The following is an 18,578-nucleotide window of genomic DNA, read 5'->3' as shown; positions in this document are numbered from 1 at the left end:
GTCTTAACCGCTGTGCGGAAGACTGGAAGGGTAGTAAGGGTGCGGATCTCCATGGGGAGATCGTTCCAGAGGGCCGGAGCAGCCACAGAGAAGGCCCTCCCGCCAGGGGTCGCCAGCCGACATTGGCTGGCAGATGGAATTTGGAGGAGGCCTAATATGTGGGATCTAATAGGTCTTTGGGAGGTAAATACTACAAGTGAAAAGCCATCTGGTGAATCTACCTTCATTCTTGAATAAATTAAAAATTATCTGTAAGCAGAAAACCCTTTTTAAAAATAGAAATAAATTGGTAGAAAGCTAAATAAAAATCTGGTTCAAGAATATTATAAATAAATTAGAGGTCCAGATACTTGGAACAATGAATTAGGACTTCTGCTATAAAAGTTTGGAAATAATTATAGAAATAAACATCACTTCATGGGAACCAATTTGTTTAGTCTATCCTAAGTGAAAAAGAAATTTGAGATTTATGGTTTAAGAAATTGAACATCAGAAAGGACGAAAGATTCCTTTAGGCAGAAAGGAAAAAGTCTGGCTCTTGTCTTTAGTCAGCAGCAGAGCTTGCAAAATTATTGAAAATGCTTTTACATTTGAAATTGTTCAGGAGGTTTTTGAGGAATTGAATAAAAAATAGCAGCTTCATTATAGGACTGCTTAAATGAATAGATTGTCCAAAAGATATTGAATAAGAAATTAATGATATGAAAGAAAATACATTAGAAGATAAAGAGATGAAACATTTTAACTGATGCAGAAACCTCAGAATGTAAATAATTTGCAGAAATATTGGAAAATAAAAAAGGACTATAAGACAGAGAAAACAACTGAAGTGGAAATACAACTGACAAGCCAAGAGATTGACTGGATAAGGATTTTTTATTGCAAAATTATTTTACAAAAGAAATTGGATAAAATGTTGAAAAAATATTTGAGAAGAGAAAATGAAAAATATCAACTCTTACAACAGCATCTGAATGAACTGATGATTATGATTGTTAGAAGCCAAAAAGTACAAAGTTGGTTCATTTGATCAATGTTAAAATAAGATACAGTTGTATAAATTTGGGGTCTCTTTTTTGCTGAGATAGGACTAATATGTTAATAAGTTATGGATTTTCAAAAGGATAACAAATGATATTTGCATTTAAGGTTATAGGGAGTGATGAAATTAAGTTTGTTTGTACTTATGATGAAGATTGGAAGCTACTTTTTAAAATGTTTCTTTTTTCCTTTTTTCTGTACACTGTTTATTCTCTTTTCTTCTTTACTTTCCCCCATTTCTGAATTTAGTTTTATTTTCTTTTATCATTCTTATTAAGTGAGTACTACCTTGGGTATAAAATATTGTCTAGTGGACTTTTGGCCAGTCACCCTCTCTCAGTCTAAAGTCCAACATCTCACAGAGACATTATTATGTTGTGGGGAAAATTGGTGGAGAAAGGAGCATTGCTAGGTTAAGTTGTATATGTAAATAAGGCAGAAAAAAATAGCAATAGCACTTTGACTTATATACCGCTTCACGGTGCTTTACAGCCCTCTCTGAGTAGTTTACAGAGTCAGCCTATTGCCCCCAACAATCTGGGTCCTTATTTTATCAACCTTGGAAGGATGGAAGCTGAGTCAACCTTGAGCCAGTGAGAATCGAACTGTCAAACTGCTGGCAGTCGGCAGTCAGCAGAATTAACCTGCAGTACTACATTCTAACCACTGTGCCACCAAGAAGCCCCTATATTTAAAACGTTTTCAATTTTTTTTAAGAAAAAGAATACTTAGACATATTGTTTCAATAGTGTACATTCCTGGATTAAAAACAGCTTAGATATAAGTCTAAGTTCCATTTATTACACATGACATTCCGGTTATTTGATCCCATCTCCCTGACTACATTTTACCTCTTGCGCTTTCAATTTCTCAGGGATTCCTTTCATCCATTCCCGCAGCTCAGCTAGTTCCTCAATGCTGTTTGGTTTTTCATAAATTTTTCGGCTGATGGCCTTGAAAGCATCACAGATCTGCAAAATGATATAATAACTCTGTCAGTGCTAAGTCCGAAACAAAGAGTTCATTCAAGTGCATCAAAAAGGCGAGGTCAGGTGTATGAAATTGAGACTACACTTTATATAGACCACCCGCTCCTGCCCAGACCACTAATCTCTTTTCAAGCCTTTTCTATGTCTCCAAGACAACATTCAGTTAACGTCATTATGCTCTGTTTTTCCTCCCCATTGTCCTCTCCACAAGCAATAAGCAATGACATGGGCTGTAAACAGATGATGTCTGATTATGTCATGTGTCTTCATTGAGATATTGTAAAGAAAGTCAAAGGAAATGCAAGATTGAATCATTCTTCACAATTTCTGATAATAATACCGGGTTTCACATGTCAATAAGCCATCTCTGGTAAAATAATTGTATATTTCCAGAAGTAATTATAAAATTATTTGGTTATTCCTCTAGATGCAGTGTACCAACTATAAAACTCACATCTTCTACTTGACGATGTAAATTCTTGGCCAATATGTCCAGCATTGAAGTAGCCAAAGCTTTGCATTTCTTGGATAGGCTCTGCCTTACACCTTCAACGCTGAGATGAAAAGGGCCAATGACCATGACGCTTGGCAAACTATTATCCAACAACTCTTTTTCTGCCAAATGCTTGTTTACTATTTCTCTCACTTCTGGAGCAGAAGGGCAATTGACCTCATAGTCTCTAGAAATAAGCAGAAATACATTTTCAACAAACCAACCAACCAACCAAATAATACAGCTATGGTAGGAATGCTGCTTCACAAAACTTTTAAATATTTACATTTATATATAATAATTTTCTCCAACCTGGTTAACAACTCCTAAAATCCCCATCAGAATAGAAGGAAACAATCCATATTAAGGAACATAAGTTCTCCTTTGAAAACTACAGCATGTCAGGAAAGTAGTCAGAGAGTAATCAAACTCCCCAGAAAACCTGATTCTGGATGTCCCCAGAGTCTTCTGCCATCAAATATCAACAGCACACAAAAAACAGCAAACAGGATTAAAACTCAACCATTTTGTCCTCCCTTACTGGAAGGAAAGGCTGATTGCTGTATTTGCTCTCTGAATGACAGCAGAAATGCAATGTTTTCTTGCTTCTTTGCTAAAAGGAAGGAAGGAAAACCTCATTACTTTTCTTTTCCTCTCAGGAGAAAGGGAGAAAATCAGCCCATTTCTAAGAAAAATAGAGTGTGTGTATATATGTGAATGTAAGAATGTAAAGCATATATGGGGGAGGTGGAGTGACTAAAGAGAATCATGCAAGAAAAAGAATCACTTTCACTTTAAACAACTGCTAAATGTACAGTCCCCAGAGGATTCCTTCAGGACCTGATGTGTCCCACAGGACCAAAGTCTCCACTCCTACCTTAGGAACCAGATAGTCATGTATACTTTGTCCAGTATGTATCAACATTAATTTAATACAATGGTTTTAATCTGATCAAACAGAATCATATTTAACTCTGTAGTAAATATATGGAATAAATTATATTTTTCAGTTCCTAATAAACTGGAAAGGCTGCACCTTCAGTTCTAGGCCTTTTTTAACCTTACTGTTAAAAGTAGGGTTCTACACTGATAATGATTTAGGTCTACATAGTCCTTTTCATGATGTTAATTTTAACTTTTGAAGCATATCCAATATAGCTTAGCTCTTGTGTATTTGCAGGATTGTCTCCTTCTATTGAAGGAGGTTGGAGGCATGCATTCTCATTATGGATTCTCATATTGTGAAATATCCCCCCCCTCACCCCCGAATTGGTGGGGAAAATGCTTGCTTGCATTTTACAAAGCAGTGAAAGCCATCCTGGTCAAATGGACTTTTGATGTGGAGAGAACCCCCTGGGCTGCATCTATAATTTTTATGTTATGTAAAGATATTTTATATTCTCTGTTATGTAGATCTCCCTGCATCGTTGTAATAAAAATGGCAGAATACAAATATTGTTATTTAAAAATAAATAAACAATAAATAAGCAAGCAAGCAAGCAAGCTGAAGTTCCAGATACCCAGAAGCAAATTTAAACATGAGGAGATTCAATCTGTTTATATAAAATGGCAATACATGCAGAGCTAATCTGTAGTTCCACTTAGCAAGTGGTGATCAACTGGAAAGTAATGATTAAGAAAATAATTTTCAAAATTCAACTTTCTACACAGTAGGATATAGTTATCTTGCAAAAACGGTTATCTAAGACATAAAAGGCACAAAATAAATCAAATAGTAAGTGTTTGAAGCAGAAAGCTGAAAAAAAGATAATGAGAAGCAACATGCGCTTTGCAAACAGTGTTTTAAAGCTCAATTCCTTGATGATGATGATGATGATGATGATGATGATGATGATGATGATGATGATGAATGGACACAGGAATGAATGGTAAGAAGAGAAATCATATAGAAATATTAGATTTTTAGCTGAAGGAAAGATAAAGTAAGAAAATTAAATTTTATATAGGAGGATACAAAGATGAATATATCATTATAAGATTTTAATTAATGGGCTTAAAACAATTTTTATGTAGCAAGATAATTCATTTTGGCTAATATACCAGGAGAAAAATCCTTTTCTTCAACATTTTGGCTGATATATATAAGCTAACCATGAAAAATTCAAAGGTGTTAAGGGTTTTACAGATAATTTTTAGAAAATTAAAATTTTAAGTGAACATTGAAAAGGATAACATGTAAATGATATAAATAAATAAATAAAATGCTTAACGTGTACTGGTCTCTCAAAAATAGTCTTTCCTTCATTACATTTATATTTCCTCTAGGAGTCAAGGCTGCCTACACCATTTATTCAAGAGTAGCAATTGTGCCTTCTTATTCAGTATGTATTTATGATCACAAATAATTTTTGAATGGGAAGAAACCTTAAAATATTTACTGTTTTAGGAAAGGTAAAAATAAATTGAAAAATGTGACTCACACCCCTCATCTGCATTTTTTAAAAAATCAATCAGTAACCATTCTGATGCTAAAGAAAATATAATCAACTTGATATAGTTCCTGATATCAAAAGCAAAATCTATATTCCTTTCAGTCAACTGCACAGTATTCATGAAGCAGAGGTTTCCTAACCCACTCCTCTCAGTGCCAAACACCTGCTCCTGAGAATTGGGAGGACCTGTGGGAATGATGGAGAATATGGTGGGGAGCTGCAGATGGACAGGAAATGGATGAAAAAGTAATTGGAGCAAGAACTTAGGATTCAAGCCAATATGTTTTAGAAAACTACTTGCGGGTTTGGGGTGGGGGTGTTGCCCTTTAATTCTACAGAAAGTAAAGTCAAAGTGCTTGTGTATCAATCTACCCTTTCAGTTTTTAGTTCCTGCTCTTGCATGTGAATGCCGCTTACTTTAAGAGGCTGTGGATATCGCGATTATTCAGTTCTAAGTACTTTTCATAATTCTTGGCATAAGCTTGAAGGGGGATCAGTGCTTTGCGGATGCAAGTACAGATGGTATTCCGCAATTCTATCACAGCTGGCTCTTTCAGACCCACAGACTCTAACAATGGTGTGCCACAGATGAACATGTTTTCAAGCACATACTGAAAAAGAGATAAAAGAAGAGTCATTTAGCATAAACAGGATTATAGTCTGCTTCTATTGTTTCTAAAAAGTTGGTTGAACAAAATTAAAAGCCACCCATAACCATGCACCATAACAAGATTCCTCTTATATTTTTGACTTCATTATCTTATAGAAACTATTCTTTTTCCTCATAACCACCATAATAAAGGTTATCATACATGAGTACCAGAACTGGTCTATTATAAACAATTCAAAGATCTAACTTTAATGTATGGAGCTCGGTTTGAATTCCTAGTCATGCTAAATGTGATTTGCACCAAACGTTGCCTTAATTCTGTTGTAGCTTATCTCTACAAGCTGTTCACAGTAGCAGGCTTCATACCCCAGCTTTGGGGAGATTAAATATTTTGGCTAACCTATCCTTTTAGTATGGCTTGCTGGCATTCAGTGAAAAACAATGAAAGTATTCTTTTCTTCTTAATAAAGAAGATAGAAATTCTTGATGGTAAAAAGATTTCCTACCCTAGCCAAATCAGCAGAAGTATTGCGAGAATTGAATAAAAAAAAAACCTTTCAACTTACTCTAAAAGTCACTTTAATAACGATTTGTGCTGAGATTTGAATTTTGAAATAAAAATCCTTTTTTTTAATCTGCAGCACACCACTTTATAAAGAAGCATCAAGATAAATACATATAATGAAACATCTCAGATATTCCCTTTACTTTGGTGTCAGCATTAATAGCTCCAGGATTTAAAATTACAGCATTATTGCCAACACTTTCTCATTTAAATCTGACATGTTTTCCTCAATCGGAAAAGTGTTAGTGGAGTCCTCCTCTGGCAATATGTCAGTGCTAAAAAGTGTTAGCTAAATCCTTCTGCAAAATCCTCCCTTATCTTCTGCCCTTTAAAATTTTAGAGTTTTTATATCTCTGGTTAGGGTGGCTGTATGAAACTTGCAACACAAATTGAACTGACATTTCTCAACTCCTCTCCCCGACTCCCACCCCCCAAAATATCAAGATGTGATATCAAAATCAAAATTCTTTCCCTAAACCTCAATACATATTAACTAAAGAACCGCACAAGCTTCTGAGTTGAAAAAGAGACTAATCCATGACTTGGCTGTTGCTTTCAATTATTACAATTATAACAAATTACAGTATTGTTTCTGAAAAACAGATATTAGCCTGAAAATCTCCAGCATTATATCCTTAAATATTTGGAGTATCTGTTTACAAAACTGTGATAACTTCATAAAACTGGCATGTGGCCATTACAAAACAAAAGGCAAAATATTTTTCCGGATTGAAAAATATTTAGAATCTATAAAGACTCAATCTGGATCACCGGGACCAGAGGTTTAATCTTCCGAGCTTTTGGACTTATGTTGGAACCCATCCTCAGGGAACTTCTCTTTAACAGAGTGTGTCATGAGAAATTCCTTGAGGATGGTCTCTAGCACAAATTTGAAAGATCAGAACACTAAACCTCTGGTCCCAGTGATTGACCCAGATTGAATCCTCCAACATTATTCTGGGACATGTACATTTACCTCTATAAGGGCTACTCTGTAACTCCTTAGTATAAACAATGAAGCCTGCAATGGTATAACTATACATATTTTATAAGCTGAGACATATAACAGGGCGAGGAGACATTTCAGATTCTTGAAAGAAACTCACTTTCTCCAGTTGTGGTATGCTATGTGTAGCCAAGATCCCTTTATTAAAAAGAGAAACAACAGATGTCTCAAAATTCTCCAAAGGTGTGCTAAAATGGACACCATTACTGTCTAAAGCCAAATCAATTATAAACAGGGGATTTTTTCGTGGCCTGCAAGAGGGAAAATATAGAAATTTCACATTGTGTTATGGATAAACAGGTTCAAGCATTAACTCATCTCTTTGCTAATTAAAATCCACTGAGCTGAAAACATATTACAGTTCTATTTGTTTGTATTCCATAGAACTAGGAGCCCATACATATCCTACATTTCTACCAGAAGGCATTTTCACACAATGTTTAATGGAGCTAATATTATCACTGTAGCAAAATAGATGGTTTCACAGGAGTATTATTACATTGGTTGACATCTGTTCTATGATACTGTATTCTAAAATTGATAAAATATTCTGGCTGAGTATTATTTTTATTCAATTTGTCAGTTTATTAAAATGTAATATTAATGAATATCATAAGGAATTTATCTATAATATATATTAGCATGCAATTAAAAACAATGTAACCACTGGGTACAACTGGAGTAACATTTATGTAAATTAGGTACAGGTGGCACTCGATATCTTGTTTATTATGCAGTTTTGTGTAACCAGAGTTAGTCAATACAAATCTGATCTTGTTATCCATGGTAAGAATTGTACATATCTCTAATTTTGAGCAGATGGATTTGAGCTAGACCCAGTTTGGTCTAGTGGTAAATGTAAAGGCACTGGACCAGAAAGAGGAGACCATGAGATAAAGTCCCAATCTTGGTCATGAAACCCAGTTGGATGATCTTGGGCCAGTAACAATCAGCCCAATTCATCTCATCTCATAGGTTTGTTGTTGTGAACAAAATAGGAGGAGGAAGTTGTGTGGAGTATGTTCTTCACCTTAAATTGAACCCTTTTGGTTATTTTTCTAAGGATTTCAGAACCTATTTTCCTAAGCTCCATAAACTCAAGGTGTTCTCAAATTAATTTATATTACGAAATGTATTCCTGTTCAAATCTCTCAAAAATATTTTTATGGTTAAAATTCTGGTTTAGAAAATGTTTATGAGGTTTTATGATTGCAAGAATATCTTTACAGAAAATACAATTACCAATTAATAAGGAAAGATTTTGTTTACTAAAAGTAGAGTTATATCATCAATATAACTTATTTGTCAAGTATGTACTGTAAATACTGGAAGCTAACTGTTAGTATTATTTTTCCAATTTGGGCAACTTTGGAATACATATATATATTCCTTTGGTTGTTTTTCATTTTTGGATATTTTTATTTTATAGACATTTGTTATCAATATATTTGATATGCAGATGTTAAGAAAAGACTAGAAAAATGGAGAGTGTCTGAATTTCTATGGCAAGCATGTCAATGGAATTCAATAATGACTTATACACCAAAAATATTTAGAATCTATTGGATTCCACTACAGTTGTATAGAAAAGGAGTGGCAAAAGTAGCATTTTGCACAAGATGTAATTAGGATAATACTTCTTTAAAATGCATGTTTTACAGCACCCTATACTTAACTACATTTTGGAAGAAAGTAGAGGACTATACGAATGTGACAATGTAACAAAAGCTAAACTTTTCAGAGGATAAAATTCTCTTGAATTGCCTACCTACTACATGGTATTTGACATTATAAATGGGTTCTCCATGGCCTTACTAGAGCTAAAAAACTGTAATACAGCACTGGAAAGATAAATGTATGGCCCTGTTCACTCAATGATTTGAAGATCTGACGTACACTTGTCATTTATGAAAGGACTACCTACAGATGTAGACTTTGTCTGGATAAGTATAATGAAACATTGGACTCATCTATACAAAAACAGTGGCTTATAAACCAGTGTGTTTTACACACCCACACATTCAAAAACCTGTTTGGTGCAAATAGGAGAAGATAGAATCTAGTCCCACTTGAGACACAAAACCAGCTGGATGTTCTTGGGGCTAGTCACTTCCTCTAAGCTCTAGGAAAGAGGCAATGGCAAACCACTTCTGAAAAACCTTGCCATGAAAACTGCAGAGACTTGTACAGTCTCTGTGAATCAGACATGCGTGTATGCACATAAACACAGACATACACACAAACAAACACTCACATGTTTGCATTAGAGAATTATATACACAATTCTAACTGTTTACTGTTGTAATGATATAATACTTTATATTTTTGATTGCATTCTTTTCATTTATTTTTTATTTTTCTGCCATTATTTTAAAAGTAATAAAATAAATAAAAATCTAAAGTTTTGTTATTCATAACTGCAGACTGCCATGGAACTCAGGCAGACAATAAGGCCTATCTGCCCTTTACATTTACCAACATTTCCATTCTAGGCATCATTGCAGGAGCCATGGGAATGCAGGAGAAATGGTTGGATAAAGCAGTCTTAAATTCAAATTAAATTGAAATAAATTAAATTAAATTATTTGCCACCCTTCTTTTGTATCCTTACTTTAGGTTCTTATCATTTATAGGGCTACCTGCAAGAAATACATAGTAGTTTCTTTGGGATGATTGAGAACCTGAAAACCTGTTGCCACTTTTCCCCTTGAAAGCTGCAGAGATTGAGAAGTTAGGTGAAGCAAAATGCTCCGTTGAGCTCAAAAAAGAGGAAAAAAAAGAACAAGGTACTTTTGCAGCAATTTCAAGTATATCTTAGCTGAGCCAACAATAAGCTGGATCAGCAGTCAAACTGAGTTAATAATATGAGATAACAAAGACACACAACTGATACTGGGATGAAATAAATCCATATGGATATGTGAAATGCTTGGGTACAGCAGCATTACTTCATCAGGAACATTAGAAAAGACAAAATATGTTTAAAGGTTCAATTCATAAAAAAAGAAAGAAATTTCAAACAATATTGCTCAGTGTTCTTTTACTAATTGTCTTACTTGTAAGGGCTATTAAGAAGATCCTCTCCCCAGGTCATATTTTCAGGGCAATCCAGGACACTGTGGCAGGCATCCAGAAAGAGCTGTGTGAAGTTTACAAGTGAATCCTGGACCAGGAAACGTACAGAGTCTTGTAGCATAAACTTGATAAGCTCCATCAACTGATGAAGCTTGGACATCTTATATACTTCCCATTTTGTCTCATATAAGTTATACCAGCCTTTGCCTATGTCCCTCAGACTGCTTCTCACTGCTATCTTTAGAGTATTGATCCATGTATCCTTGAGGAACATTGAAATCTGCAGGAAGTCAAAACAAAAGAATAAAAGAATCTCCATCTTAGTTTCAAACTTCTTATTACACGTTAAATGGGTACAGCAATAGATACTTGCTGACCAGTGGTGGGTTTCAAAACCCGTTCCAACCGGCACGGTTGGAACGGGGCCGGTGGCATCCTCATGTATGCACGCAGCACATACTTCTTAGCGCCTCCGCAATGCTCCAGCTGCTCCGCGGAGTGTCGTGCAGGTACTGTACGTGCCATGCACCTGTGCGGAAGTGCAGAAGCCTTTAAATATGGGTAAGGAGGTCGGGTGGGTGGATGGGGCCTCCGGAGCACCATACCAGAACAGTATCTGGTGCTCCAGGCTGGCTCCAGTATGCACGTACCGGGGTGTACCTCCTGCAACCCACCACTGTTGCTGATTCTAAAGAAAGGCAGCAGTGGGGAGTGGGTGGTTAGTCCTTCTCTTCTCTGGCTTTGAGTTTGCATTAATACACACCTCTATTGCTATCCCTTTTGGAGAAGAGAGGAGTGGCTGAAGTTTGCAGTGGAAAAGAATAGAGGGATATCTGTTAGATTCTCTCCCCACCTCCATCCTCCATTTTAAATCATCCCCTGAGACTGCTTTGTTTGGGGAAAAAAGGCATTATAGGCTTATTACATGTTTTATGGTCCACAGAATACTATTCTGTAAACAGGAAGAATTTTATTGTACTTTAATAACATTCTTCTAATAGCAGCAACAGTTCCCAAAGCAATCTACACCAAAACAAATCTTTCCCCATAGAATGTTATACTGAAATAATCTATTTTTTAAGAAGAGTGCAGCATTTACTCTCAAGGACAGCAGAAACAAGCAAACATATCTTGTTGTCCTAAGATATAACACAGAAGCTTTTCTTTCTAATATTCAACTATTTCCTTTGAAAAGCTCGTAAACAGATGACATATTTTATGGGAACTTGCCTATCCCCCCCCCCCCACACACACACATAAAGCAGCTTTAATGTTATTTCCTCTAAATATTTAATCTGCATATTTCCTACTGTTTTTCTTTTAAGTGGGTGCTTCTCACACTTCTGGGCTACTTTTCATTTTGAGGTAGATTATAGATAAAATAAAGTTGAGGAAGTTCTTCTATGTAAACAGTTCATAAAAAGTAGAGAACATGCATGCATAGCTTTTCATTCTTGAACCATGTTATTGCAGTTTGCCGAATAAAACTGGGATCCAAGGTGAGAGCCGAGGTGGCGCAGTGGGTAGAGTGCAGTACTGCAGGCCACTTCAGCTGACTGCTATCTGCAGTTCAGCGGTTCAAATCTCACCGGCTCAGGGTTGACTCAGTCTTCCATCCTTCCGAGGTGGGTAAAATGAGGACCCAGATTGTGGGGGCGATATGCTGACTCTGTAAACCGCTTAGAGCGGGCTGAAAGCTCTATGAAGCGGTATATAAGTCTAACTGCTATTGCTATTGCTATCCAGGAATGAAAACAGTAAACAGTGTTTGGTAATCAGCAGTACCTGTTTTTTATTCAAAGCTCTTCTGGTTTTTCCCACATCAAATTGTACTGTGTCCAATATATCTGTGGTTAAGCTATACATAATAATAATAATCATAGAACCATGAATTCTACTCTAAAATATATGCTCTCTGAACCATGTTATAGATTGAGTTGATTTTATTCAAATGGATAGGATGGTGCTTAGGTTAGCTATTTTCTCTCAATCTAAACTAAGCAGCAAACATTTCTTGGCTGCTGAGCATAGTTAGTCCTCAGTGGGCTGTTCTGGAAGCTGAATGCTTGCAAATCTTGGAGGACTCCCAAGCTTGCTGGTATAAGATTAGTATCATTATGGCCAACTTGGTGAACTATTTTTTCAATCAGTATATATGGTAATGTTGTTATCCCACCCCATGATCAAAGAAACGTGTGTGTGTGCATTTCTTCTGGTTTTTAATCATATAATAGCCTAAGTGAAAGAGGGAGTTCCATGTTCTGAAGAGCAGTAAGCACAAGTCTTATCTGGCCTAAAGTAATCTACCACTGCATTACATGGGGTCCTTTCACCCAACACACAGTGGTTATAGTCCTTTACATTTGTGTATCTCATCCTTGCAAAGAATCTGCTGTAATATGTTACCTGGGAAAAGGTCTGGGTCTGAATCTGTTCAAATGTTTCAAGTCGTCCATACTTAGTCAGGGTGGAATGGAAAAGAGACATAGCAGAGGTTTTATTGCACTCATCTCGCACCTGGCACAAAGCCATGATAACTTCTGGCCGTGTCAAGAGAGAGACAAAACTAAAAGTTTCTCTTTGCTCATTAAATGGATATTCTGGAACTTCAATGAGCCCTGGTAATAAAAAGAAAGATGTTATTGAAGTAATCAGTTTCACAAGTAAGCCTCTTAAATGCAGATAGATACTTACATATCTGCCCCTTTGTTCCCTTTTGAATAAACAATGTTATGCAAACCACCAAAAAAAGAGTAAAAAGAAGCAGGCAAGCAGACAAACAATAAAAATGCAATTTAAAAAAATTCTTGCTCTAGATAGATAGGCTTTTTCTCTCCAAACCTTTCTATAGTTGTGAATCATCCTGGTTTCCATCTGGCCTGTATATCAGCTCAAATATTGCCTTTTGGTATTTAATCTACTGATTTTAAGGATCTCATCAACAACATGTAACCCAAGCTTTTTCCTGATCTCACACTTACATTCTTTTCAATTCCACTTTTTCGCATGAGGCTATTATTCTCACAGATATCTCAAAATACTCTTGGCAGTATTGTCACTTCAGTTTCAAATTATTTATTTCTAATTACATTCTTCTGAAGTATCCTTTAAGCTTTTTGTCCTCTTCCAAAATATTTGCTTTGATTTTCATTACATTTTGTCATTTTACTCTCCCCACTCCATATGTAAAGTAAATTTAGTTTATTTCTCTATTAACATATTGTACAATAGCTTCTCTTATCTTCATTTTTTGTAGCAATTTTTGTCCTACATGCATTTTTCTCATTTAGAGAGTCCTTTTCACATGAGCATTCTATCATTCATCCTTTTTCATTCTTGCCATTAGCCTAATTACACACACTGGCATTTTTAAACATAATTCTTTTTAGATACCATATCCTATTTTCCAATCTCCATTATAAATGCCATCATTAAGTCTTCTAATACTCTTTGTATAGGATTCATAATTTCTCTTCTTCAGTCATTCTATTTTCACTCTAATGTCTTTGACTTTTTTCATTTTGTTTCATGTTTATTTATCGTTAACTATCTTTAACAATTCTACTAGTCTTTCCATATGTTTATACAGTTATGCTTAAGTTTGTGAATCCGTTTGATTTTTCAATATTTCTGCATAATATGAACTAAAAGCACAATCTGATCTCCATGTAACTCCTAAAACTAGATAAAGAGACCCCAATTAAACAAATCAAACAAAAATATTATACCTGTCCATTTAAGGAAAATGATCCAAAGCTACATATTTGTGAGTGGCAAAAATATGTGAACAATTGTCAGCTCATTTGAAGGGAAATTTAGAATTAGGATTTCAGATGATGGATCAGGTGGAAGTGTGGAAGTCTGCCTTATTTAAAGAGTTCTGAGCATTCACTATCAAAACCTGGTCTTCACAGAACAGGTATATGGAATTGTGTCATGGCTTAAAGAAAGCAGATTTCTAAGGACCCACAAAAATAGTTGTTGATTTTTACCCGGCTGGAAAAGTTTACAAAACTGTCACACAGATCATATACAAATGGTGGTAATTCAACACCTGTCCTATTTTCCCTAAGAAAGTGTCAGTGTGTCTGTCTGTGAACTGATACTCAAGAGAAACTAGATCGTGCATCAAAACAATGATCCAAAACACATAGATTGCACGACTATGGAACGGTTAAAGTAGAAAAAATGTTTTCAAATAGTCAAATCAGAGTCCTGATTTTAATCCTATATAAATCTTATGGAAGGACCTAAAACAGGCAACTCATGGGAAGAAGCCCACCAGCATCCCTAAACTGAAGCTGTTCTGCGAGGAGAAATAGGCTAAAATTCTTCCAAGCTAATATGCAAGATTGATCAACAGTTATTTTAAACAGTTATTACTGCCCAAAGGGGTCATACCAGTTATTAAAAGTTAAAAAAAAATACTTTTGCCACACACGAGTGTTTAACTTTGGATCCTTTTCCTGAACAAATAAGTACTCATTAAGTTTTGTATTTGGGTTCATAAATGTCCCAAAGGTGCTTTTCAAAAGGCAACTGGGCTTTCTTTATTTTTTCCTTTAAGAGTTTTGCTTCTTGAATGAGAACCAAAACATCATCAAGGAAAAAACATAAAAAGTCCAGTTGCCTTTTGAAAAGCAACTTTGGGACAATCGTGATCTAGATGACTGAGAATCTCCAAAGGCATTCATAAACTGTTAAGCATCATTGCATATACAAACCTATGTGTATACCACATGGAATACCATTGAACAGCTTCTTCCAAGCATGTGTTCATTAATAATAATTCTTAGGTCTCAAAAAATTCACCTTTCCTCGTGAATGGACCAGCATTTTGTTTATTCATTCACATTACAAACACAATAATTTTCCCTACTTCATATTTATTCAGATTTTGTATATTTTTCTTCAAATCTATACCTGGTTCTTTCATTGTTACTATTCACTGGAGAGTGACATGCAACATAGGCAAGCACAACAATAGAGATTGTATCAATTCTTATATTTTTACATACATTTTAGCCTATTTTTATAATGAAATCTGCATTTTTACTTCCCTGAATGTATTTATTGCTTTCACAGGATTAGACCAACTAACTAACCAACTTTCTTCCTCCTCTCTCCCTCTTTTTTTTCTTCTTTTCATGCTCCCTCCCCCACAGTATTCTTTTAACATTCCAAGTTTCAATTTACCACATTTCATATTCATCACCAAATGAGCCATAGATACTGATCTCTGCTGCCTATCATATATTTGATCACCTGAAATTTTCATACAATGCATTTTAATAACAAAAAAGAAAGAATAAATTTGATTACCAGCATTAATTATACTTGTGTACCCTCTCTTAATCAGGATAGCTCCAGTCTGTTTTGATACATTTTAGTCAGAATACCAGGATTGCCAGGTATGCTCCCGCTAACCTGTACAAGTTAGGGTATCTGCCTATATTCCATCAGCCTGGAGACTTTGCCATACTTGGGATATGTGGACAAGACCATAATCCAAAATTTGATTTAGAGGGACCACCCACTGTTGTAAAGTGCCCCCTAATATAATCCAGAGATGCAGAAAAATCATAACCACTTCATTCACACATATTCCACTTTTGATTTTTGTTGTTATACTCAATATATTCACACATACATACTCAAACATATATACATGCATTTAGATATATTGCCTCCTTCCAAAATGGTACAATTGCAATCAGATATGCCTCAACGTTACCAACCTATTGCAATAGAGAATCTGTCTCTTCAATCAACTGCTATCATAGCTATTAAAATTTGTGTGACTAAAATAAACAGCTTTCACGGTCTATGAGAAACTTTTTAAAGTTATGTTGTTTGACAAATTGAGGTTCCCTATATCTTGCTACTTGTTCAGCAGAGGCCATGCTGCAATTTGTTTTCTACTTCCATACATTGGCTACTTCTTTAAAACAAGAATTCAAAAATTATCTCTTATGAAGTCTCCAGATGTAGTGAATGCAAAAATTGGCACTCAATACATGTTTGTATTATTCAGTAAAGAAATTAAAAAAACCCATCAGATTCATGAACAAATTAGAAGTATAAAAAATATCTTGCATATAATTGAGCTATACCTGCTCATTTTGAATGGAAACAAAGATGATTACACTTATTACACTTATTTATTATGATTATACTTTTTATTGACCAATAAAAATCCAATTATCCACTTCTCTAAAATTTCACCAAGCGTTGCCACAAGCTTTCACATCTAGGATTGTAGTCAAAAGACTAAGAAGTCTGAATTTTCAGAACATTGAACGTGTATTTAAATACTTTTTCACTGAACCAAGTAGCTGCTGTTGTAAGATATTCTAACAATTCCATGGTTATGTTAATTGTGAATAGTCAAAGTTGGTCTAAAACATTTGGAGTGCATCAGACAATCTAACCTGATCCATCATTTTAAGAGTATAATTCAACTCTTTAACTATTTGTTGGGAGAGATTAAAGATGTTTATATAAAATTGCATTGTAGATTACATTAAAAATAATAAATGGAGCTACGTACAGGTAGCTCTTGGCATATAGCATTCATTTAACCACAGTTCAAAGTTGTAACAGAATTGAAAAAAGTTACTTACTAGCAGTCCTCACTCTTACAATTGTTAGCAGCATCCCCATGGTCACATGATCAAACTTCAGGCACTTTGCAACTGGCATATATTTACAACTATTGCATAATTCCAGGATCATGTGATCACCATTTGTGATTTTTCATGCTGGCTTTCCACAAGCAAAATCAATGGGGAAACTGATTTTGCTTAATAACTACAGGTATTGAACAACTGCAGTAATTCGCTTTACAACCGTGGCAAAAAAGATTGTAATATCAGACATGGCTCATTTAACAACTACCTTGCTTAGCAAAGGAAATTCTGATCCCAATTGTGGTTGAAAGTCAAGAACCAACTCTATTGGCCATTGTTAATTTTGACAAATTAAGGATTTAGAAATTGCTATTTTAGTATTTTTTTAAAAAAAATGTTTTGACAAAATTTTCTTGTCAATAGTATTTCATAGATAGAAATCTGTGATTCTAAAGTCTCTTTTTATAGTATCTCCTATAATACATCAATTACAATCTGAAGTTAACCACAAAAGGTATCAATTTATAAGCATTTTTATAATCTCTCTTTTCTCTCTCTTTCTGTGTGCATGTTGTCATGCGTTACTTACCTTTCTCTGGTACCTTCTCTTCCTCTTTCTCAGGCAGAGTGATATAAGAAAATATCTGACGCTTCAAAGTGACAATTCTGTCAAAGCTAATCATGTTCATAGTACGCTCATAGTCTAGGGACACTTCCTTTTCCAGGAGGTGCAGCCGTCGTAAAATCCTTAAGCATAATTAAAAAACTAATTAACTGAATGAACAATGACCCCTCAAAATGATATGTCTGTGTCACTCATATACCTCTAGTCCCATATTCATTTGTCCTGTGCTCACTTATGCTTTGCTTCTTCATTAAAAGCATTTGTAGCATGTTAATGGAGTTTCATGAGGGGGAGAATGGAATGGCAAGCTTAATAGAAAATGGAGCATAGTTATATTACACTTAAGGCTGTATTAGACAAAAGAGGAAGAATTAGGAGCAATATTCTCCTAATTCTATACATTTCATAATATATTAAAATTATGAATTGATCACAAATGCTTACATGTTACTGAGACGGGAAAATTAAAAATTCAAGAAACCAACAAATCTAAAGCAAATGCCCTAAAATGAAAGGGAGACATAACAGGAGATACAAGAGCAGATTATCTAGCATTTAGCAAGATAAATGCTAGATGTACCAGTACTTATCGGGAATAACTCCTGATACTTATCAGAAATAAGTTTCTCCACCTAAAAATGACACTCATCTGGGCCTAATAAAATGGCTGAATGATAAGTCTTATAATGAACATTGAGATATAGACCCCGAGCAATGTCTCAATCTGTGCAACTACACGCCAGTGACAGCTGGGCCAGAATTGTTATAACTACACACAGAGCAAAGTTAATATAATATGCAAGAAGAAAGGCAAAAGAAAAATAATTCACAGTACTATAATTTAGAAAGGGATAATCCTACACTCAAATTCAAAACAAAATGTATGAGGGGAAGTGGGATGTTATTGGGATGGATACCTTCAAATATTTCTGTAAGCATTGCTTTGTATTATTTTCACTCTTATCTAAAATCAAATTTTTCCTAACAATGGATGATTCATAAATACTATTAGTCCTAGGTACTAATTAGATTATTCTTGCCATAATATAGTGAGATGGATTTGACGCATTATACAATGATTCATCTACCCTG

At 35.0% G+C, this 18,578-nt stretch overlaps 1 protein-coding gene across 1 annotated transcript in view; it reads right to left on the bottom strand.

Moving 5' to 3' along the window:
- Positions 1-18,578, bottom strand: part of DNAH1 (dynein axonemal heavy chain 1) — a 179,468-nt gene that overhangs the window by 124,121 nt on the left and 36,769 nt on the right. The window contains exons 9-15 of the mRNA XM_087709198.1: positions 17,451-17,608; positions 12,639-12,850; positions 10,214-10,512; positions 7,258-7,408; positions 5,394-5,587; positions 2,485-2,710; positions 1,893-2,012 (exon numbers count right to left, since the gene is read on the bottom strand). Coding sequence (XP_087565324.1) covers positions 1,893-2,012; positions 2,485-2,710; positions 5,394-5,587; positions 7,258-7,408; positions 10,214-10,512; positions 12,639-12,850; positions 17,451-17,608 — 1,360 coding nt within the window. The remainder of the gene's footprint in view (positions 1-1,892; positions 2,013-2,484; positions 2,711-5,393; positions 5,588-7,257; positions 7,409-10,213; positions 10,513-12,638; positions 12,851-17,450; positions 17,609-18,578) is intronic.

The sequence above is a fragment of the Thamnophis sirtalis genome, unplaced genomic scaffold (assembly GCF_051295495.1).
Source record: "Thamnophis sirtalis isolate CommonGarterSnake01/CBP01778 unplaced genomic scaffold, rThaSir2_p1.2 scaffold_3, whole genome shotgun sequence".
Classification (NCBI taxonomy): Eukaryota; Metazoa; Chordata; class Lepidosauria; order Squamata; family Natricidae; genus Thamnophis; species Thamnophis sirtalis.
Note: the sequence above shows the minus strand (reverse complement) of the source record. Positions and strands in the feature narration are given on the sequence as shown.